Raw genomic sequence first — 22,730 nt, 5'->3', positions numbered from 1 at the left:
CAGTTGGCACTTGAGTTCTTGGCTTGAGTAGGCTCGGAGACAGCTTCTCCTTGAGCAGGACACTTAGACCAGGTGAATGTTAAGATGGTGCAAACTCTTTGCTGGCCCTTTGTTGCAGCAGGGCAGTCCCTTTTTCCAAGTGGGTTGAGCTCTGGGTGCCGGGGTACCCCACCGTATGCTTAGAAAATACCCTCCCACCTGGTGACCACTTCCAGTGGTGTGTGGCATCAGGCTATCCCAGGATGCACCATTCTTCCCACTCTCAAGATAGAGGACCCCCCCCCAGCTTTCAGACCTCCCTATCCAACCATAAGGTGGGGCTACCTCAGGGCTAAACACGCTGAGGAAACCAATTTGGCAACTGGTCCTCCCTCTTGCTCCCTTTACCAGTCAGTCTGCATAAAAAATTGGAAAGCCATACTCCCGAGTGTGACACAACGGCCATTCAAAGGTGGCTTCTCCATTGATGCCTACATTTTGGGGCCAACACCTAAGTGGATTCCTGCAGGAGGGAGGTCAAACCTCTCTGTCTGCAACCACTCATTGTTCTCCTTCCTGAGAGTCGTTGGCACATCTCTCCAGGAGAGCATGAAACGGTCACATGGAATAGGCTCCATGTGTGCCCAGGAATTCTAAAGGCAACAAAGTGGTACCTTTGCAAAAGTTACATTAATTTCGACTTGAGCTACAAGTTGGGCTTAATGTAACAAGTAGTTTAATATCTTGGAGTGCCCATTATAGGCGCGCCGTTCAGGAGATAGACCAGCTGAAGGATCAGCATGTAATACTGCACATGCCAACTGGGCGACCAAGTCTTGCCACAGAATAAACAGTTTTCACGCACATACTGTCAGGACATGTAAACTACTTGTCCTGCTCGTGTGATCTGTTGCACCCTGCCTCTGGATCTGTGGGCCTGCCTGAGGGGGTGCTTACACAGATGTAGAGGGGAAAGCAGTGGCTTTTCCCTGGTTTTCATTGGCAAAGTCGGGCCAGCAGGGCAAGATTGCGCTGCCAGTCTGTAATGGCAGACTGGGGGACTCTCACCCCTTGCAGCACAGGTTGTGCCACCCTGGAGGTCCTGCAAGACCTGGGATACCCCTCTAACTTACATGACCGGTGTACCATATGCTAGGGACTTACAGGTGAGTTAGCCATTTCCAATTGGGTATAGACCATTCGACATTCAATTTCGGGCAGGGCACTGACAGCCGATGAGCAGGCCATAGCGCATTCCAATTAAAAAAAATCAGCAGCAGCCGAAAAACTTGGAGGTGGCCATACAAAAAAAGAGGCACTTCCATAGCACACTAGGGATCCAGTCTATGCAGTCACTTTTACTTCAAGATTATTTATATTAAAAAAAAATATATATATATATTTTTTTTTTTTTTAAAAAGGAAGCACACATGGTGCCTGGTGCCATTACAAATGGAACTATTATAAAGACAGGTAATGATGCACTCAATTAGGAGCAGTGTAGCGGATTCTCGCCTCATCTGCTGGATAGGATTATCAGTCCAAGACAGCAGTTTACATGCTGAATTCACACATGGTACAAAAGGGGGTGGTGATGGACGGAGAATCTGACCCAATCAAACACTCACACACAGTCAAAAGATCTGGGTTTGATGAATCACTAATTCACACATGGGGCCTGAATTAGCTGTGAAAATGAAGAAAAACTCAAAACTGATAACATCTAGAGAAAGCCTTGAGGCTCAAGTGCTTGGTTGGTGATGAGCTCGTTAAAATGTAATCAAATTACTTTTCATTGGAGTAAAGGAACATTACATGTAAATGAACAAAACCACAACGCTTGGAACTTTTCTTCACTGTGTATGGCCATTTCATATTTACAAGAATATAACTTTGGGGGTGGGGGCAAACAAACAGCAGTAAGCACTATAGAGAACACAGGTTTATTCGGCCCAATTCAAAGGACCAAAGCTACACAATAAATAATGCATCAGAAAGAACAATAACTGTTGGCATGTGGTATCGCTGCATTGAATGAGCAACCAAATGTTCACCCACACATTGCTGATAAACAGGCTGAGTGATAAAACTGACACGGTCCCTTAGGAAATCTCTCTCAGGTCAAAAGCATATAGTGTGTGTATTTAGACACTGACAACTTCAGCAATTTTCATGGCTGTTGCAATTTACTCACAGGGCTACAAGCAAATTTAACAAGATTAAATTAACTATGGGAAATGTATACTAATCCCATGAATAAGGGGCATGCACACCTCTTCCCCAAACCCCTCTCTAGTCTTCAGGTTAGGATAATATTTTGCACAAGTTTGCAAAAGGCAGGCAAGGCAATTTTGTTCATTTCTTTAAGTCGGTCACCAGGTGGTGACATGAAGCTTCGTTCTCGCCCTTTAGTGAACACAGCTACTTTTAGCGTGTACAATGATAGCATGACTCTTGGAACAATTGCACTCATTGTCCAAGATGGTAGGATGACAAACCGTACTCTCCAGCAGTCTTCTACAATGGTGGCAAAACGCTCTGCTCCATCACTTGAACCAGCAAGGGGGAGCTAGTCTACATTTACTCCCTCACAAAAGTCAGAGGGAGTGCGGGAAAGTGTACCCCTGAAGACCCTCATGATAGGCAAGCAAAGCATTGGGACTAGTTCAAATTATTCACAAAGCTCCTGCAATAAAAACGCACTACAATAAAAAAAAGTGCAAAATTGAATATGTAAGTTTTTTCTGAAAAATGAAACCGCATCAACCAAAGGAATGGTCTAGTTTCCTTGCTCCTCCATGGCAATGTCATTAGAGATGCAGACTGACCTAACATTACTTAAGGATGATCTGCCATTAGTGAGCACATTAGGGGCAGACAGCCACAAGATCCGAGTAACAAAGGAAAAACAAATCAGCCAACAATCCATTACAGTTATACTTTACTCAAGATAACCAACTGGTGTCTCTGACCTCACTCACAGTACCAGAAACGTCAGCCCTATTCCAAGTTCACATTCCCAGAGGCACCAACAGTAGGGCTCTCACAAAATCCTCAGGCTACAGAACTGCAACATAGTCTGCCCAGTCCTTCAATTTATTTTTCTGGTTCACGCCAACACCCAAAACTTAGTTCAAAGGCAGCACTGGCTCGCATGAACAGGTGGGGACGCAACATTATTTTTAAGCAAATTCATCACACTTAACTGCGATCCTGCATAACTGATGAGCAGCATACAGCATGCTCATTTCTAGTGTAGAAGTTTAGGATTCGTTACATACAAAATGTGACTAAATCAGAACAATAAACCAATGTGAGTTAGAAGCAGAAAGCCATACAGCAAGGTCAAGGAGTTAATCATTGCTGAAGCTAGGACAGACTCATTCGAAAAGTGGGCCTTTCCAACAGCATTACACTGGAATGAAACTTAATGATAAAAGGAAGACTAACATATCTTTGTTTGGAGAAGTAAAAGCAGAAAAAACAGGTCCCACGTTAATCGCAAACAATATTGGTTGACAGAATTCAGGTGATTCTAAGATCAATGGCAAACTGGTGGAAACTAGGGATGGGCAAATGAAGCTGGCAAGTATAGACGGGGGAGCTGGATAGCAGAGCCATGCTACAGAAAATCTGTATGTTGGATAATTAATGATTTCTGCACAAACACTACCAGATTAATTGAAACTGCACAATAGGCTAATGCACTTCAAACTGCTTTGTTCAATAAACGTAGCCAAACTCCTACAAGAAAACAGATGTGCTTAACTGCTGGAGCTAGCAGGAGTTTAAACTTGCAGCTGAACTACTGAGTACCCACGATACAGTCGTAATGAACAGGTCACACCTCTGTAGGCCATTACATATAGTCTTTGTCACTAAACAATTCAGTGTGTAGAAAAACTTGGTAAAGCAGATTTAAGAGGTTGTGTGAAAAACATCCTTGGAATGATGAAGCAACGAATATGCAGCTGCATTGCATCCCTCCGCACACTTTTTTTTTCCTTTTAAGTATTGTAGAACTAGATTGCCACTGCAGTGAGCATGGTAAATCCAGTGGGTACTGGGATCCAATAAATGATTCTGTCTCCAAGCCTGCAAAAGAACCTTTGTTACCGTAATCTGTTGCTGGGACATAAAACACCCCCATCCCCCACCCCCACCCCTCCCCAAAAGTAAAAGTCAAACTTGCATTACCAGGATGTTATGGCTCGTACTTCACCCCATAACGAACCATGGTTTTAACCCCCCCCCCCCCTCAAAAAAAAAGTGCACTAAGTAGGTGTCTGCAGTACATTTAGCGACCTTAATTGACTGCAGAGCACACATTGTCCTTCGACGGAGAGATCAGACCTGGAGCCAATGCAACACAGAACTGTATTAAGCGGAAGGCTCGCAGAAACGTGCCAACTGCCACAATCAATGTAGACTTTGCTACATGCAATCCTCGAGATGCCCAAGTTGGGAATGAGCACAGACTGCCCATGAAGAATGGCAAGACTTTTTGATGATGGCCGTAAACTTCAAAAGCTTTAAGTGTCGAAACATCAACTCAAGTTCAACAATGCCACATGTCTTAATTCTGAAGGTAGTGAGAGCTCGGCCCTGGCTTTCAGCTCCTGCATACTAGTTAGGCAATCCTCATGGGTGCACAGCCAGGCATGTTGGATACGGATCAGAGCATGAAGGACATTGGTGAAGGTTTCCATTCCACTTCCCCATTTCATCATTTGACAAAGAATTCAAAGTACAGGCGTTATGATACTCAGAAATCAGACCACAATACACCCCTACTTCCTTTGTCCACACTGAGCACGTGAGCACCAGATGGGGACCATGCCACAGCATTGATAGAGGCGCTGCAAGGGAAAGAAATCTCAGATTAGTTTAAACTAAAACAAATTCACATCCATGAAATCTAAAACAGGGCTTTAAATATATATTTAATCTTCTTAAATAGAACCTAAATCTCAGCAACTGATTCCCAAATGACTATTCAATCACGACTTCCACAAAAGACTATCATCCACCATACAATTCTACCAAATCTCCCACAAATCTGAAACTACCAACTGCTATGCCTGCTCATCCAATGCCTTGGCCCAGACCCAGTCAATATCACCAAAGACCATCTAAAGCCATGAATCCCACCCCGTAGACCTTTATTAAATTAATCAGCTCCCCTGCACTGAGTGTAGATTCCTCCACCTACTGAAGAGTATCAGAGAACCCCCCCCCCCCGCCTCCCCTCCGTCTCAGAGCAAGCTGCATCACCAAACCTCTGCCTCTTCAGTGCTTTAGTTGAAATGTGTTGGTCTAAACTACTTGAATTATCAAAACTCACCTATGGTGCTTGGACAGCATTCTTTCAACCTTTTCCGTCAGCACATTCCAGAGATAGAGGGTGCCATCTGCTGAACCAGCTGCTACATAGCTGCCATCAGGGCTGTGAAATCAACGTAGGAGACTCAAATCATCACAGTGAACAGAAATGCAGCAAAGGTTGCCAAATTGTACCTCAAAAGAACAAGTTACTTAACTTTGATAATGCATTATCTGGTAGACTAGCTGCAGATTCCTTACCTTTGAATTTCATACTACTCCGGTGGTGGGCTGCAGACCAATACCATAAAATAGAAAGTCCTGCAGGATCAAACAAGCACAATGCCCATCTCTGTGGACCAGACTGTCAAGGCAGTAATGTTTTGCAAAGATGCCCATGTTGCTGCCTGACAGATGTCCAGGACTGGGAGTCCTGAGCCAAGGAAATAGTCGCAGCCTTTCCCTGGTGGAATGGGCCCTTAATCCTTCAGGGGACTACTTTGCTAAAGAATAACAGATCTCAATTCAGAGAAAGACCCAGCAAGAGTTGGTACTTTTCTACACTGCACTTCCCTTCTTCGCTACCACATATCCCACAGAGTTGGTCTTCCACTCAGAAAACTTTTGTGCGGTCAAGGTTGAACAACGCACTTTTCAGGTTCAGTTGGTGGAGACACGCCTCTGTAGAGGGAATTGGGGAGCAAAGAAAGTGGACAACGTGATTAATTGACCCAGATGGAATGGGGTCACTACCTTTGGTAAAAAGGAAGCCTCATGTCACCACCTAGTGACCTGTCTCTTTTCCTTGTTTGTCTTTGTAGTGAATCCATGGCTATGTATGTTAATCGTTTTTTCAACGTTAGTGTTTCCACGTATTTTGTAATTGTTCCAACTCGCTTTCTTTTCCATGTTTTCCACCCTCTTTTCCAGCCTCATCTTTCTGGCGGAGGCGGGTGGGTTCGCTAGTGAATCCAGAAAGATCTTCAAGCTGCAAAACTACACCGACAGGTAAGAAACTATTCGTTTTACAGCGTGAATCTTTCTGGATTCACTATGCTGTGCATAGATTTTGTAGCGGTTTTCGTTACTTTTGTGGCAGTTGGGTGGAAGATGAGCGTTGGTTGCTAAAAATATGTTGAAGCACTTTTTGTCCTACTTGTGCTTCCTTGTTCATCTGTACATCCACGCAGTAGTGCTTCGTGAAAGTGTGTACTGAAGCCCATGTTGCCGCCAGGCATATATCCTGAATCGGTGTATTGGCTAGGAAGGCAATTGTTGCTCCTTTCTTCCTGGTGGAGTGGGCTCGTGCCCCTCCCGTTAGCTCCTGGCCAGCTTGCTTGTGGCAGAACTGAATTGTTTGTGCGATCCATCGGGCTATGGTGTTTTTCGTAACTGGTTTGCCCATGTAACTGTTGGCGAAGGACACAAAGAATTGTTTCGTTTTCCTGTGGTCCTTCGTTCTTTCCATGTAGTGCATCACAGCCCTTCTTGCGTCTAGGGTGTGGAGCGACCTTTCAGCACTTGTAGTGGGGTTTTGGAAGAAGCTGGGGATCTGAATACTCTGATTCATGTGGAACCTTGACACCACCTTTGGCATGAAGCGTGGGGCCGTTCTCATCACGACCCTGTCACTGTGTATCTGTATGTAGGGTTCCTGCAGTGCGAGTGCCTGCAGTTCGCTCACCCTTCGTAGTGAGGTGATCGCCACCAGGAAGGCCGTCTTCATTGTTAACATTTGCAGTGATGCTTTGTGGATGGGTTCGAAGGGTGCTTTCATGAGCTCCGTCAGTACCACGTTTAAGTTCCAGGCCGGTGGCGGCATTTTCTTTGGCGGCGCTATTCTTTTAGCTCCTTCCAGGAATCTTTTCACGACCTGAGATGTGAAGAAGCTTCTCCCTGTTTCTCCTCTTGTGTATGCCACAATTGCTGCTAGGTGCACTCTCAGAGAGGATGAGCTTAGCTTTGCCTTGATTAGGTGTGTGAGGTACCTTAGCACCGTGGACTCCTTGGTCATTCTCCTTTGGAGTTGTTTTTTGCAACACCATTGAGTGAATCTTTTCCACTTTGCCCCATAGCACTTGCGTGTGCTTGGTCTTCTTGCCTCTCACAGCACCCGCAGGGTGCTCTCTGGTAGTTTCAGGTGTGCAAATTCTAAGTCTTCAGGAGCCAGGCTGAGAGGTTGAGGCGCTCTGGGTGAAGGATTCCTCCGCTCTCCATGGAGAGTAGGTCTCTTTTTGAGAACTTGTGGGGAGGCCCCTGCGCCATCTCCATTATCTGCGAATACCACGTCTGTCTGGCCCACTGTGGTGCCACCAGGATGAGCGTCATGTTGCTCGTCATGCATTTGTTGAGCACCCTGGGGATCAGTGGTATCGGGGGAAAAGCGTAGGCAAATGTTTTTGACCAGCTTATCCATAGGGCATTCCCCTGAGACCGTGCCTCTGGTTGCCTGGATGCAAAGTATTGGCATTTTGCATTCCGGTGTGTTGCAAATAGGTCTATTGTTGGGGTGCCCCACTTCCTGAATAGACTCTGTTTCTTGACTGTTGAGTTCCCACTCGTGGGATGCTGAAGTCTGTCTGCTGAGCCAATCCGCTTCCACATTGTCCTTCCCTGGCAGGTGTATGGCTAGCAGGTCTATTTTTAGTGGTATGGCCCATTTCCAGATCTCTTGTGCCAAGTTTGACAGCGGGAACGATTGAATTCCCCCCTGTTTGTTTATGTAAAACATTGTTGTGGTGTTGTCTGTTTGTATTAACACCCTCCGGTTGTGTAGGTGTTTCTGAAAGGCCTTGAGGGCTAGCAACACCGTTTTCAGTTCCAGGTAGCTGATGTGTCTGACTGCATCTGTAGGGCTCCACAGACCCCTCACTCTGAGCCTGTTCATGTGTGCGCCTTACCCCTTCTGGGATGTGTCTGTGGTGATGGTCACTGTTGGGTCCGGTGGTGTTAGAGGCTTCCCTTCTGTTATTCTCTCCTTGGTCCACCACCTTATCTCTTCCTGCACCCTGTGCGTTACAACCACTAGATCCTCCCAACTTCCTGTAGCTTGTGACCATTGTTGTTGCAGCCACTCTTGGAGTGGTCTCATCTGTAGGCGTACATTGGGGACCAGGTGGATGCATGATGCCATCATCCCCAAGATCTTGCTCACAGTCCTCACTGTCAGAGATCGCCCCTTCTGGTAGTGACGTTTCTCCCTCAGTAGGCTGAGCGTTCTCTTCTCGCTCGGTAAGACTCTGCATTGTATGGTGTCGATCTGGGCTCCCAGGAAGATCTTCACCTGCTCTGGTTCCATCGAGCTTTTGCCCCAGTGTATGGAGAAACCCAGGTTTGCCAGCGTTCCTGTCACCTGTTCTGCATGTTCTTTGCATGTCCTGTAGCAGTTTGCTTTCACCAGCCAGTCGTCGAGGTAGGGGTACACGTGTATCCCCCTTTCTCCTTAGGTGTGCGGCCACTGCCGCAAGGCATTTGGTGAACACCCTTGGTGCGGACTTTAGGCCGAAAGCTAGGGTCGTGAATTGGTAGTGATCCTTGTTTACAGTGAACCTTAGCATGTGCTTGTGCTGCTTGTTCATGGGGATGTGCAGGTATGCATCCTTGAGGTCTATGGTAGACAAGAAGTCCCCTGCTTTTATCTGAGGAATGACCTCTTGTAGGGACGTCATTTAGAATTTTTGAGTTTTGACGTATTTGTTCAGGAACCGTAGATCCAGGATGGGTCTTAGGCTTTCGTCCACCTTTGGCACTAGGAAGTAGTTTGAGTACACTCCCATGTTCCGTTCTTTGAAGGGGACCCGTTCTATGGCCGCTTTGAGGAGGAGTTCTTGGGCTTCCTCTTGCAGTAGTTGCAGCTCTCTTCCTGAGTGCTGTCTTTTCCTTGGTCTTCTGTTTGGTGGCCTTTTTTCCAACTCTATGCAGTACCCGAACTGCATAATATTGAGTATCCACTTGTCTGTTATTTTTCTCCATTCCTGGAGAAAAAATCTCAATCTTCCTCCTACCGGAGTTACGTGTTCCTTTGAGTCTTGTCCGTGTAGCCCTCTCCTCTTTGTTTTCCCATGCTCCTCCCCCGGAGGGTGTGGGTGGTAGAGCACCTTCTCTCGTGTGAAGTCACTTTGAGGGGGGCTGTTCGCCGCCTCTTCTTCTCTGGCCCGTTCCATTTCCTCTCGATCGAAAGGACTGGCCCCTGCCTTGGTAGTTCCAGTTTTGCCTCTGCTGCCCCTGGTGGCCTTGGCTGTCACTCTGTTGTCCCTGGTGGAAACTCTGGTGAGAATCTCCTCGCTGGTTTCCACCTCTGCCGTTCGGCCTCCGCGACGGAGTGCCCCTTCTCATCCCTCTGAACTGCAGGGCTCCCATGGACCTTGCCGTGTCGTTGTCCTTCTTCAGTTGGGTGAGCTTATCATCAACTGGGGCTCCGAACAAAGTTTCACCGCTGAAGGGCGTGTTCAGGATGTTGTTCTGGACTTCAGCCTTGAATCCTGAGATCCTGAGCCATGCTGGTCTTCTTTCAGTGATGCCTATAGCCATCAGTCTGCTGGATGTTTCTGCCCCGTCCAAGGCTGTCTTCAGGCATGAGTTGACGATGTTCTTTCCTCCCTCTACCAGGTGTGCTCCTCTGTCCCGGTATTGTTCCGGGAGGTGCTTGAGTAACTGTCCCATCTCCTCCCAGTGCTGGTATTGATGCCTATTCAGGAGGGCGTTGGAATTCGCCATCCGCCAGTGCGTCGCAGCGTTCCTCTCAATTTTTCTGCCCGTTAGGTCCATCCTCCTGCTTTCCTTGTTAGTGGGGGTCCGGACGTTGTTGGGACGTTTGCCCTTTTCCTGGCCGTTGCAGCGATGATAGAATCTGCTGTGACGGAACCCTTGATGTAAGCTGGGTCTTCGGAGGAGAATTTGTACTTCTTCTCGGTCCTCGGCGTTACAGATCTGCATGTAGCCGGGTCCCTGAAGGCCTCCTTTCCCTGGGCCGTGATGCTCTTGAGCATGGGCAGGAACTGGCTCCTTGTCTGTATGGGGAGCAGTGTCTCGAGCAGGAAGTCTGCTTCTGGCTTCTCCTCTTCCAGCTTAATTCCATAAGCAATTGCCGCCTTTCTTACCACCTCATTGTATGCCCCAATGTCATCCGGTGGCGAAGGCCGAGGGGTATGTCTCTACCGCCTCCTCTGGGTTTTCGGTCTCGATGTCCTGCCATTCCTGGTCTTGGGCCGTCGAGGAACCTGAGCCGTAGCTCGACTGCTGTTCGCCATAATCCCCCTCTGTGTAGTAGAGGTCCTCCTCCTCTTCGTGCTCCGAAGGTTCCGGAGTTTTCGGAGGTTCTTCGATGTCGAACTCTTCGACAGCCTGTACCTCAGCGACGGTCGGTGCCGGCTTCGGGGGAATCTTGTAACTTTTCATCGAATTCCTTCTTTCTCTGAAGGATATTCTCCATTTCGGCCTCGAGCCTTCTCTTTTTCCTCTGCATTTCTGCGGCCTGTTCGTCGTCGAGCGTTTCGGCCGCCCTTTTCGGCGTCTACGTCGAAGCTTTCTTCGGCTCTCTTTCTTTCGACGTCGAAGTCGAAGGCCCTTTTTCGGGGGCTTGCTTCGATGACCTTTGCTTTTCGCTGGTCTTCTGCCTCCGGGAGTCCTTCTCAGAGGACCCGCTGGGCTCTTTTTCGGCGGATGCAGCTTCGGTCGATTTGCTCGGCGCCGGTGCTCCTTTCGAGGCTCTGTGCTCAGACTTTCGAGAGTCTGCCTCAGGTTTGAGGCCCTGTGGGAGTTTTCGGGGTCGTAGACTCTCCTACCTTATCAGGCGTATTCTTATCGGTCTCAACGACCGTGGAGTCATCTGGTCCTTCGGCGATGTTGTCCTCATCGTCGGTGGAGAGGCCAAGGTCATAAAGCGTCGGGGCTTGGCCTTTGCCCTGCATCGTGTGGTGAGCCGTCCTCTGTCTCTCTCGAATTCGGAGTGTCTTCGGCTTGAAGACGGAACAGGCGTTGCAGTCTCCGCTCTCTTGGTCGATTGGCAGGCAGAGGTTGCAGACTGGGTGCTGGTCCTTCTGTGCGAACTTGTGGTGGCAGTTCTTGCAGAATTTAAACGGAGTCTTGTACATCCCTGCGCTCAGGGGGTCCCCTGTGTGCGCATTCCTTCAAGGGCGGTGAAGATTTCGAAGTTCTCTCCTTTCTTCGTCGCCTCCTCGCTAAAGGTCTTCTTCTGTCGATGTTCTCAGGTCTTCACCTGAGAGTTTTCGCTGTATTTTCCTTCTTTCTTCCTCCAAACTTCTGGAGCTTCACGCGACGATCCAGACCCAACGGCGGAAAAAAGAATCTGAAGATGGCGCCCACGGGTGGTAGCTTCCGCCGGAAGCACGCCGACGTCACCGAAAGGACACCAAATGGTGGGACGTCGACGCCCACCTGGGCTACAAAAAAAAAAAAATACAAAAACAAGAGAAGAAAGACTACGATTCCGGACCCAACCACCAGATTGCGGAATATGCACAGCATAGTGAATCCAGAAAGATTCACGCTGCAAAATACAAATTTCTGCCAACAGCAGGCGTATACAGTCTTGGTGGAAGGCCGCCAAACTAACATTACATACTTCGGGAGGAAGGTCAAAAGCAAGCATGGAGGCGCAGAGTTAACAGGTTCAGGTGGCGAACGCTCACTGGCTGCTGCGACAAGATGGGGCAGCCTGATCAGAGGATCAATGCTACACTTCGGAAGCTCTGGATACCAGAATCTCCTCACCCAGTCTGAAGCCACAAGACAGACTTGGGCACAGTTCAGACCCTCCAGGATATCGCGATTTGCCACAAAAATCGGCACTTTTGTTAACGTGCCGCCATTTTTTTTTTTAAAGTGCTGCGAAATCGGGTCCCGTGCAGCAGAGGGGTGTGCGCGAGCCGCGGAAGAGATGTTTATCCCGTCATGATGCCGCGCGGCAGGCTGGTGTTTTGTACCCATCACACACACAGCTTCATTCATCGCGAGAGTGACTGATTTGCATGCTGGTGCCCCCTTACTATCAGCTGTGCCCCCTTACTATCAGCATGCACCAATCCGAGCCATAATAACACCTTGTGGCTGCGCACGAGCAGCTGAAATAATTAGCCAATCGGAGCAAAAAATCTGCAATCAATCAATCTCTGAAGCATGGGGAAGGGAATTTTTGGACCATTCAAAGGTGAATATGGCTGCTTTCATACAGCGCTTTCGACTGAAAAATATTTATAGTCTTACTGATAGCTTTTACTGAGGCCAAGAACATCTTGCGAAAATAGGAGTAGTTATTTGGTAATTACAGAGCTATATTAGTTTAATTTCCAAACTGCTCCCAAATTAGTTGTCACTTTGCAGTATTGCCCTCTCTGCATGGCACTGATTTTTAACGGCAGCTCACATCTACCATTTGCGGCTATATTTAGTGAGACTTCTGTCCCATGTTACGGTGGGGGTCTCACATTGAATTCTCTCAGACACGCGCTCGGCTGGTCAGCGCATTACTGTTCAACAGCATTTAGAAGGTGATAACTGTAAACGTGTAGGATAGTATGTATTAGCTTTATTGTTTAAATGGGGAACTAGTATTCAAAGTGATTCGAATGTTAAACAACTGAGCTTTCGTTTTACACTGGCCACTGAGCTTAGCTTGCAGTGTATTTCAAGTATAATGATTTTTGGCCCTGCGTTTATGCACAGTTGATCTACTGTGGTTTGCATCGTATTTCTGTGACTAACTAGATACGTTTAATCTGTGGCGGACAGTGAAATATCCTTCTAGATTTCACAGTTACACGAAAGCAGAGCGGGATATGCGCCTGGTTTCAGTATACAATCTGGAACAAAAAAGGGGTATCATGTCCCCATCTTGGGGTAGTCGAGGGCAGGCCTCAAGAAATACACAAATTATCTACAAATAATTTTATTCAATTCAGTCGAACGACTAGCCCACTTCGTACATCCTTAAGGTAAAACATCCCTTAGACTGGTGTCCTTTGTGGTCAATAAAAAATGTCCTCTCTGAGGCCCTTATTACCAGTGGTTTAGAATAAAACTGTTGGAAAATGGGTTGGTGGTTGACTTTGAAGGGAACCCGGGAAAGCAGCAACCAGTGGTCGAAGTGCCTACAAAAGAAGTATTGGAACTGTGATGCTGTGCACAATGGGGGCAAGTGTGAGCGTGTTTGGGGGATGGTCAAAGGTGTGGCGAAAAAAAAAAAGATCTGTAACTTTTTTCGGTCTTTCACCTCCAGGTAACTACACATAAAAACGCACACGAAAGTGGTGTCCAGCTGCCCTCAGACTTTCAGCCGAGAAAAGGGTTAAGGATGTGCTAAACACTGGTACTGCAATGTGTCAAAAGGTGTGAGGACTGCTACCAACCTATACTAAAGCAAATGGAGAATTGCATTTCCAAGGGATAACAGCCTTAACCTGTGTGCTGCATCCTCTATTCCATATTCCAGGTTGCCTATTCAAAGTGGAATACTCTGCTAAAACGGTTTCCATTGATTTAAGGCTGAAAATGAATGATGAGTAAAATAAAGTGCCTCAAAAATGCCGCTAAATTTCAATATTTGTGCTGCTAAATTTCCATATTTGTGCCGCTAAATTTGCGAATCCATGCCGCTATATCCTGGGGGGGGTCTGACAGTTGCTCTTGCTCTTCTTCAGAACCATGAGCAACAGTGGTATAGGTGGAAAGGCATACAGCAGGCTTGAGCTCCACTCGTGACAAAAAGCGCTGCCGGAGCGATGGCCACCTTGGAAACTCCAGTGTGCAGTATTGTTTACACTGCTCACTCTCTTCGGAGGCAAACAAATCTAAACAAGGTTCTCCCCCACGGATGAAAGTGACCTTGCACCACCTCGGACTTGTGACGTCATTTGTGATCCGCAAGGCATCGACCGTTAAGTTAGTCCGCCCTGGCGTTCAGAGACACAGGGCCTTATGACAAAAGGTTCACAACAACACCCCACCCTGCCATGAACACCTGCAACAGCTTCCCCTTCACAGAGGGAAGAAATGCTTTCAATGCCAATCGAATAGCTCTGAGCTCCAACAGATTTATGTCGAGCCCCGACTCCGCTGGAGACCAGCGTCCCCTGATTTCCACCTCTCCCAGATGGCCACCCCAGAAGCAACGCATCGGTCCCAACTGAGTTCTGGTTGGGGAAGGGAGAGGGGTCTGCTGTTAACCCAACCATGGTTCATCAACCACCACTGCAGATCTCTAGCAGTTCCTTCTGATATCTGGACCATGTTGGTGAGATTTTCTTGATGCTGTGCCCACTGGAACTTAAAGTCTCACTGCAGAGTCCGCATACGCCACCCGGCATGCTTTACCAAAAGGATGCAGGAGGCCATGATATACAACAGCCTCAGATTCAGTCTCACCGAAATCCAGGATAGCGGCTGAAACATCGGAATCATAACCTGAATATCCTGGACCCACTGCTCGGGAGGATAGGCCCAAAACTACACTGTGTCCAGAACAGTTCTGTCGAAAAGGAAGCATCTGAGAAGGAGGCAGGTGTGACTTAGACGCGTTTATAGAGAACCCCAGCGAATGCAGGAGACCCGCCGTAGTCTGAAGGCGGGAGACGACAGCCTGGGGCAGGGACTACTTCAACAGCAAATCATTGAGGTAGGGGAAGACAGACTCCCCTAACCTGCGCTGATGATCTGAGACCACAGCCATCACCTTGGGGAGTACCCTGAGGGGAATTGGTAAGGCAGAGGGGAGCACGGTAAACTGAAAATGCGTGTGGCCTAACTTGAACTGCAGATGACACCTGTGGCACAGCAGGATGGGGTCGGGAAAATATGCATCCTGCAGGTGCAACGCTACCACCCAGTCATCGTGGAATAGAGCACACAAGACCTGTGCTAGAGTGAGCAGCTTGAACTTCATCTTAAGGAAGACCTTGACTGTCCTAAGATCTAACATGGGCCACATCCCTTTATTCTTCGGAATCAGAACGTAGAGGGAATAAAAACCACTGTCTACTTCTGTAACTAGCACCCTTTCTATAGAGAGCTGTAACTTCCTCCTGGAGCAATTTAAGATAATCCTCTGTCAGCCATTTCTGATTTGGCAGAATGGGAGAAGGAAAAGAGAATAAGTGCAGAGAATAGCCCTCCTGAATGATTTGCAATACTCTTGCCCAATGTTATGCATTTCCAGTGGGGAAGACCGACGGATTCTCCCACCAACTAGAGTAGTGTGGTCTTGCAGATTCAGACTAGGAGTGCTTGGAGGCTGCGGCTGCATACGACTTCTGACCTCCATTCCTGGGTCGGAATGTAATGCGTCCACATCCCTGCTCGGCAAGTCTGCGTAGGACGGTGCCTCGGATAGAGGTGACACAGCTGGAAACCCATTTAATTGGCACGAAAAGGGCGTACGGTAAACTGGGCACGAGGAGTGGCCCAAGGTTCTGGCTATAGCTTGAGAGATCTTGAACCTGACCAGGGCTAAATCTTCCTTTTCCTCAAATAGACAAGTTTCATTGAAGGCATGTCCGTCAGATTGGCCTGGACACCCACTAGCTTCCACAAGTTCCCTGTACCAGTCCAAATGCTCTGTGCAGTCATCCTGGTGTTCCAGATGGTCTAAGGACCCCCTCCCACTCCTCTCCCAAGCCTAGTACATCCTCAAAGTGCTCCGTGACAACATATAACTCCTGGTTTCAATCAGTACCGAACCAAGTCGTCCGGGATAAGGATGGGGCTGGTACTGCCAGTGGGCACCAGCGGCAACGACACAGGGTCTGACGTTGGAGGAGGTCACGTTGGCACGACCAGCATCAACCTAGATCGGATCCATAAGGACCCACAGGCGCCGTAGACAAGCCCGATGGGGCTCAGACATGGTGAGGTGAAGATGAAGTCCGCTTGGGCGACTTCTTTGTATGCCTCTTCCAAGTGTCCCGAAGACATAGAGTGGGATGAAGAGGACTTTGGGCTCCTGGAGGGGTTCCGCGACCACCTCTTCTTCAATCAGGACCAGGATCTCAGAGACTCACTGGACAGTAATGACTGCCGGGCCGCAAAGTGCTTCATTGTCCGCTCCCACAAGGCCTCCAGAGCCATGGGCCTGCAATCCAAGCACAATTTTGAATCCTGGACGTGCTCAAGACAGAGACAGGCGAGGTGGAAGTCGGTAAATGACATGCGGTGGCAGGCAGCGAATGGCTTGAAAACGGTCTTCCTCAAAAACATCCTCGCACGCCAAGTTGTAAAAAATTACAATTTCGACAAACAGTTGAGACAAAAGAAAGCTGTCAACAAGCATTGGAAATGCAATAGGTCTCGCAATAGAATAGTTAGATATTTTTCTTTTTGCAAATGGAAGAGTGGCGTTGCGTGGATGAGTGGCGTTGCGTGGATGAGTGGCGTGTGTGAGTGGCGTTGCGTGTGTGAGTGGCGTTGCGTGTGTGAGTGGCGTTGCGTGTGTGAGTGGCGTTGCGTGTGTGAGTGGCGTTGCGTGTGTGAGTGGCGTTGCGTGTGTGAGTGGCGTTGCGTGTGTGAGTGGCGTTGCGTGTGTGAGTGGCGTTGCGTGTGTGAGTGGCGTTGCGTGTGTGAGTGGCGTTGCGTGTGTGAGTGGCGTTGCGTGTGTGAGTGGCGTTGCGTGTGTGAGTGGCGTTGCGTGTGTGAGTGGCGTTGCGTGTGTGAGTGGCGTTGCGTGTGTGAGTGGCGTTGCGTGTGTGAGTGGCGTTGCGTGTGTGAGTGGCGTTGCGTGTGTGAGTGGCGTTGCGTGTGTGAGTGGCGTTGCGTGTGTGAGTGGCGTTGCGTGTGTGAGTGGCGTTGCGTGTGTGAAGGATTGGTAGTGCGGGCACTGCTGCTTGGGGTATCTGCGAGATTTGTGTAAGTAAATGGAGAGGGGGGAGAGAGTTGTAAGAGAGTGAAAGAGGCAGAATCGTTGAGAGGAAAAGAAAGTGCGAATCTGTAAGCTGAGAGATGTGGCATAACAGAAGGATTGGTAGTGCGGGCACTGCTGCTTGGGGTATCTGCGAGATTTGTGTAAGTAAATGGAGAGGGGGGAGAGAGTTGGAAGAGAGAGTGAAAGAGGCAGAAACGTGGAGAGTAAAAGAAAGAACGAAGGAATCTGTAAGCTGAGAGATGTGGCATAACAGAAGGATTGGTAGTGCGGGCACTGCTGCTTGGGGTATCTGCGAGATTTGTGTAAGTAAATGGAGAGGGGGGAGAGAGTTGGAAGAGAGAGTGAAAGAGGCAGAAACGTGGAGAGTAAAAGAAAGAGCGAAGGAATCTGTAAGCTGAGAGATGTGGCATAACAGAAGGATTGGTAGTGCGGGCACTGCTGCTTGGGGTATCTGCGAGATTTGTGTAAGTAAATGGAGAGGGGGGAGAGAGTTGGAAGAGAGAGTGAAAGAGGCAGAAACTTGGAGAGTTTGGAAGGGAGGTTGGGAGGCAGTGAAGTGAAATGTGAGGAGGCACTCCGATTACCTCTTCAAATTGTAAAACAGACGGAGGGCATTGCTGTGGGGAGGGGGTGTAGGAGAAATGCACACGGCGGGCAGGGGAGGGGGCGGAGCGGGGAGAGCGGCATGTGGGTGTGAAGAAGCCGGGGCCTTTGAAGTGAAGATAAGCTTCACTTCAAAAGGTGTCGGAGGAATGCGGGTGAGGGAACAGACTGCGATTGCGGCGGAGGGAACTGATGTGCACGCGCTTTTAAGCTCAATGCACATGCGCATTGAGCTTAAAAGTCACGGGCACTGCAAGGAATCGCCACGATTCCTTGCTTCTTAGTTAAAGGTTGTTTAAGCCGCAATAGGCTCGCAAGCTCGATGCGCATGCGCATCGACAGGCGAGACCTAAAAAGCGACAGAGGGGTATCTCTTACCACATCTGTGCTTAACTAGCACAGAAAAAACCCCAAAACAACAAAAAACTGACATCTGCGTGACTCCTAAATAGGTACAGCTACATCATAACCGAGGCATACCACGTCACGTGGAGCCAAATGGAGCAACCAGATGAGGTGCGCATAGTGTATTGCTCAGTAAAAATATCCGGATCCAGCCTGGCACCTGGTAAATTGAAAGGTATGGCATCTGCAGCTAGAAGTCTTAATCAGATCATTTAATTTCACAATGCGTCAGATATGCAAAGTTCAGCCATGTTTCACATCAGAAAAACCATTACCTGTCCCTGTGGCCCATAAGCACCTGTGAAAGCGTAAGCAGGGCAGGTTGGTCAACTAATTCTATGACAGTGTCCCACAAGAAGATAGTCTTAAAACATTATATTAGTCAGAACTTCAAGTTCTGACAGGTACTATGTAGGTGTATTAGTCAGAACTTAAGTTCTGACAGGTACTATGTAGGTGAAAACATTTTAAAAACAGACACACCTGGAGACCATAAGAAAATGGGTCACAAGTGCTTTAACACAGTCTCCAGGTCTTCCACATTATCCCATGGTATACCCATGTCAAATCATTTTGTTAACTACCCAACAAGCACAACCCTCTTTACCCACCTGAATATGGCTCTTGTCCAGTCCGAACCACACTTAAATCCCTGGGCACTGTGAAGAGATGTAAACTGCAAGTTAACACCCAAGAGGTAAATTATAGCTCCGTAAGAAAAGGGCCATAGAAAACAAGAATGCAAGGAGTATATAGTGTGAAGTTTGATTTAGCAACTACATCAAGCTGTGGCAGAGTTTTATATTTGTGCTAAGTAGAAAGAGGGCATTATTTGGCATGCCACCACTATTTGAACTAATATTTTTTCCAAGGGGGTTCAATCAGAAACCACACTATGTGCAGGCATGTGGGAACAGCATGCTGCATTCTGTGCCCCTTGCAGCTTGAACAGCTAAAAAAAAGCAGGATTTTCAGTCAATGGCCCATGTAGGAGAATACACAAAAAAAAAGTTTAAAAAGAAAAATCCCGGACCAAACCACTACATGGCGGAATAATGCACAGCATGCAAACCGAGAAATAATTTATGCTGCAAAACTACTAATTTAGTTTTTCACTAAACCAAAGCTCATTTCTCCCATAGGTTGGCTTTGGAGCTGCCTTGTAACATCTTACAAGTGTATCCGCCAATTGGGAGCTGGTAGAAATTTGGAGTTCGGTGTCTCTGCTCTCACAATTTAAGATACAGCTTTTTGTAAAGGTGTTTTTTTTAAATTGAATTTATGAAACAAACGCTTTTACATAGTGCCCATTCTCTTACTTTAACTATTCTGTGCCTCAGCCCATCTCTGAGCCAAGTCAATAAATATCTGCAGGGAAGCACCAATATTTTGCATTATGCCGCCGAGTACATTGGACCACTGTTGAGTGGCCAGAGATAAAATTAATACCTACTAGATAATGGAATACCAAAAGTATATTGGGAAGAAAGTCTTTAGCCAATCCAATTCCATTTAAAATCGCACAAGAGTCATATTTAGCAACACTATTTTGTACATATGGGTTTCCGGAGTAGCGTATTACTTGCCCCCCAAAAAAATGCTTCAACACCATCAGGGGTAGCAAGAGCTATATAAATACAAACCATTTTTTCCTCTATCCTTCGGAATCCAAATAACTGACTAACCTATCCACCACTTAAATTACTTTCATATTTCACTATACTAATTCAAAGCTAATCCTTTACGGGTCCCGGAGTAGCGTGCCACTCACCGAAAAAGCTCTTTGACGCATCGTATGGGGTAGTAAGCGCTATATGGGGTGCATCTGTTCTTTGCATGTAGAGCTGTAGATTGGTATACTTATGCATAGATCGACATCTGGTGTTGGGCTCTGACGTTTGCACTTTGTTTTTGTCTTGGAAGAAGTCTTTGTAGTCACAAGGTACTTTTTTGCCATGGAGGGTTATGATGGAGTTAGTAAGAATTAGAAAAGATGTCCATGTGTAATGTATCCAAGTAAGAGAGCACTGGAACAGATAGTTATTTGGGGAGGCAGGTGGGCATATACGAAGCTACAGCTCTACATGCCAAGAACAGATGCATACTGGTAAGTAGCATTTTCCGTTCGAGGCATAGGAGCCGTAGATCGTATACTTATGCATAGACTATACAGCAGTTATCCCCTTAGCAGTGGCTACCTGTATCTGTTGCAGTGGTTTGAAAAAGGGTTCTTAATACAGCCTGGCCTACACTAGCTGGTTTTGCTTGCATGTCTACACAATAGTGTTTTGTGAACGTGTGAGGTGTAGACCAGATTGTACTTACAGATTTCATCTAGGGCAGAGGTCTTCAAACTTTTTGATGCCGAGTACCCCTTGTAAAACCTTTTTAGGCTTAAGGACCCCCTTCCAACAAAAGTTTCTAGAAACTGGTCCTCCTCATCATCAACAACTATCGACAGCCATAACTGCACCGGTTAGACCTCATCCCATCCATCCATCCATCCATCCATCCACCCACCCACCCACCCACTTGCCCACCATTTCACACATCCATCATGATCCATGCAACCTTTTATCCATCCATCCATCCATCCATCCATCATCCATCCATCCATCCATACATCCTTCATCTATCCACCCATCCTTCATCCACCTTTTCACACATCCATCCTTCATCCATGCAACCTTTTATCCATCCATCATCCATCTACCATTTCATCCTTCCATACATACATCTATCTACCCTTTCATCCATCCACCCATCATTCATCCACCCACCTTTTCACACATCCATCCTTCATCTATGCAACCTTTTATCCATCCATACATCCATCTACCCTTTCATCCTTCCTTCCTTCCATGCATACATCCATCCATCCATCCATCCGGTCATCCATCCATCCATCCACCCACCCTTTCATCCATCCACCCACCATTCATCCATTCATCCATCCATCCACCCACCATTCATCCATTCATCCATCCATCCACCCACCATTCATCCATCCATCCATCCACCCACCATTCATCCACCCACCCACCATTCATCCACCCACCCACCATTCATCCACCCACCCACCATTCATCCACCCACCCACCCACCATTCATCCACCCACCCACCCACCATTCATCCACCCACCCACCCATCATTCATCCATCCATCCATCCATCCATCATTCATCCATCCACCCACCATTCATCCATCCATCCATCCATCCACCCACCATTCATCCATCCATCCATCCATCCATCCATCCATCCATCCACCCACCATCCATTCACCCACCCTTTCATCCATCCACCCACCCTTTCATCCATCCACCCACCCTTTCATCCACCCACCCATCCACCTTTTCATCCACCCACCATCCACCCACCCACCCACCATCCACCCACCCTTTCATCCACCCATCCACCCTTTCATCCACCCATCCAACTTTTCATCCACCCATCCAACTTTTCATCCACCCATCCAACTTTTCATCCACCCTTTCATCCATCCACCTTTTCTGTGCCTCTCTCATGGGGTGGGGGGTCCGTATCTCTGCGTCTTCTTACTTCTTCTCTCATGGGAGGGCACCTCTGTGCCTCCCTGCTGGGGGCCGGGCAGACAGGCTGTAACAACATCTCACCATGAAGAACAGACTCTGGCACATTTCTCGGTCACAGTCATGAGGGCTCGTGGGACTTGAACCAATGATTTATGGGACGTGTCGGAGAGGGGGTGGGGGGGGGGGGGGAGGAGGAGAGGACCTTTCATGTGCTTTACTGGCGGGACCCACAGCTCCAGGGACTCAACCTCCATTGAACTCAAAGGGCTACAACCTACTCCCCAGCCACCCCCCCCTTGTGTATGTGAGCTCTGCTGAAACAGCTTCAGGGACACAGGAAGCCACACCCGAGTACTTCACAGGTCTTTAAAAGACCTTTTACTTGTTAATGAGACTTTTATGTTTTTCCCCCCTCTGTGTGTATTAGGCCTCCGCCATGAGCACCCTCAATCAGCCCGACGCCACTAAGGCAAACCACACAGGAACTGCACGCTCGGACAGAATCTGCGACCCCCTTCCCAGGACTCCACGACCCCCCTGGGGGTCGCGCCCAACAGATTGAAGACCTCTGATCTAGGGTAATGTCGTTATTCATTTTTTATATCCTCATTCGGCACCAACCTCACTTCAGTTCGCACTCAAGATGTCTATACCCTCACTCAGCAAGCTGAGAGGCGTAGGCAACTGGAAGTGGGGACCCCGCCTACTGGTACCAGAACTTGCTTGGGTGCTAATGAAGAACCAGCTGAGCTAACTCTTCTGCCAAGCTCCCAGAGCTAGAAGACACTAGTCGTAGAACCCCCAGTTACCAACTAGGAGAATCAGACTTAGCCCGAAGAGTATTAAGGCTGCATAATCATAGGAGAGAAAAAAATAACTCAAACGGTCAACTCTGAGCCCCATCTCCGTTGCAAGAGGTCCCAAAATGCTTTCTTCATCTTCTAGGGGAATGTTCCCTAAGAATGCCATAGATGCCCCTAGTTTACGTGTGGAGTGAG

General features: G+C 47.9%; 1 protein-coding gene across 3 annotated transcripts in view; it reads right to left on the bottom strand.

The window, feature by feature from the left end:
* Positions 1-1,903: 1,903 nt before the first annotated feature.
* The window catches only part of ATG16L1 (autophagy related 16 like 1), a 78,095-nt gene continuing 57,268 nt past the window's right edge, over positions 1,904-22,730 (bottom strand). For all 3 annotated transcript variants that reach the window (XM_078666023.1, XM_078666021.1, XM_078666022.1), the window contains 3 exons: positions 18,790-18,837; positions 5,324-5,425; positions 1,904-4,838 (listed from right to left, as the gene is read on the bottom strand). In XM_078666023.1, the coding sequence (XP_078522149.1) occupies positions 4,745-4,838; positions 5,324-5,425; positions 18,790-18,837 (244 nt within the window). In that variant the 3' untranslated portion in view covers positions 1,904-4,744. The remainder of the gene's footprint in view (positions 4,839-5,323; positions 5,426-18,789; positions 18,838-22,730) is intronic.

Source organism: Lissotriton helveticus, chromosome 11 (genome assembly GCF_964261635.1).
Source record: "Lissotriton helveticus chromosome 11, aLisHel1.1, whole genome shotgun sequence".
NCBI lineage: Eukaryota > Metazoa > Chordata > Amphibia > Caudata > Salamandridae > Lissotriton > Lissotriton helveticus.
Note: the sequence above shows the minus strand (reverse complement) of the source record. Positions and strands in the feature narration are given on the sequence as shown.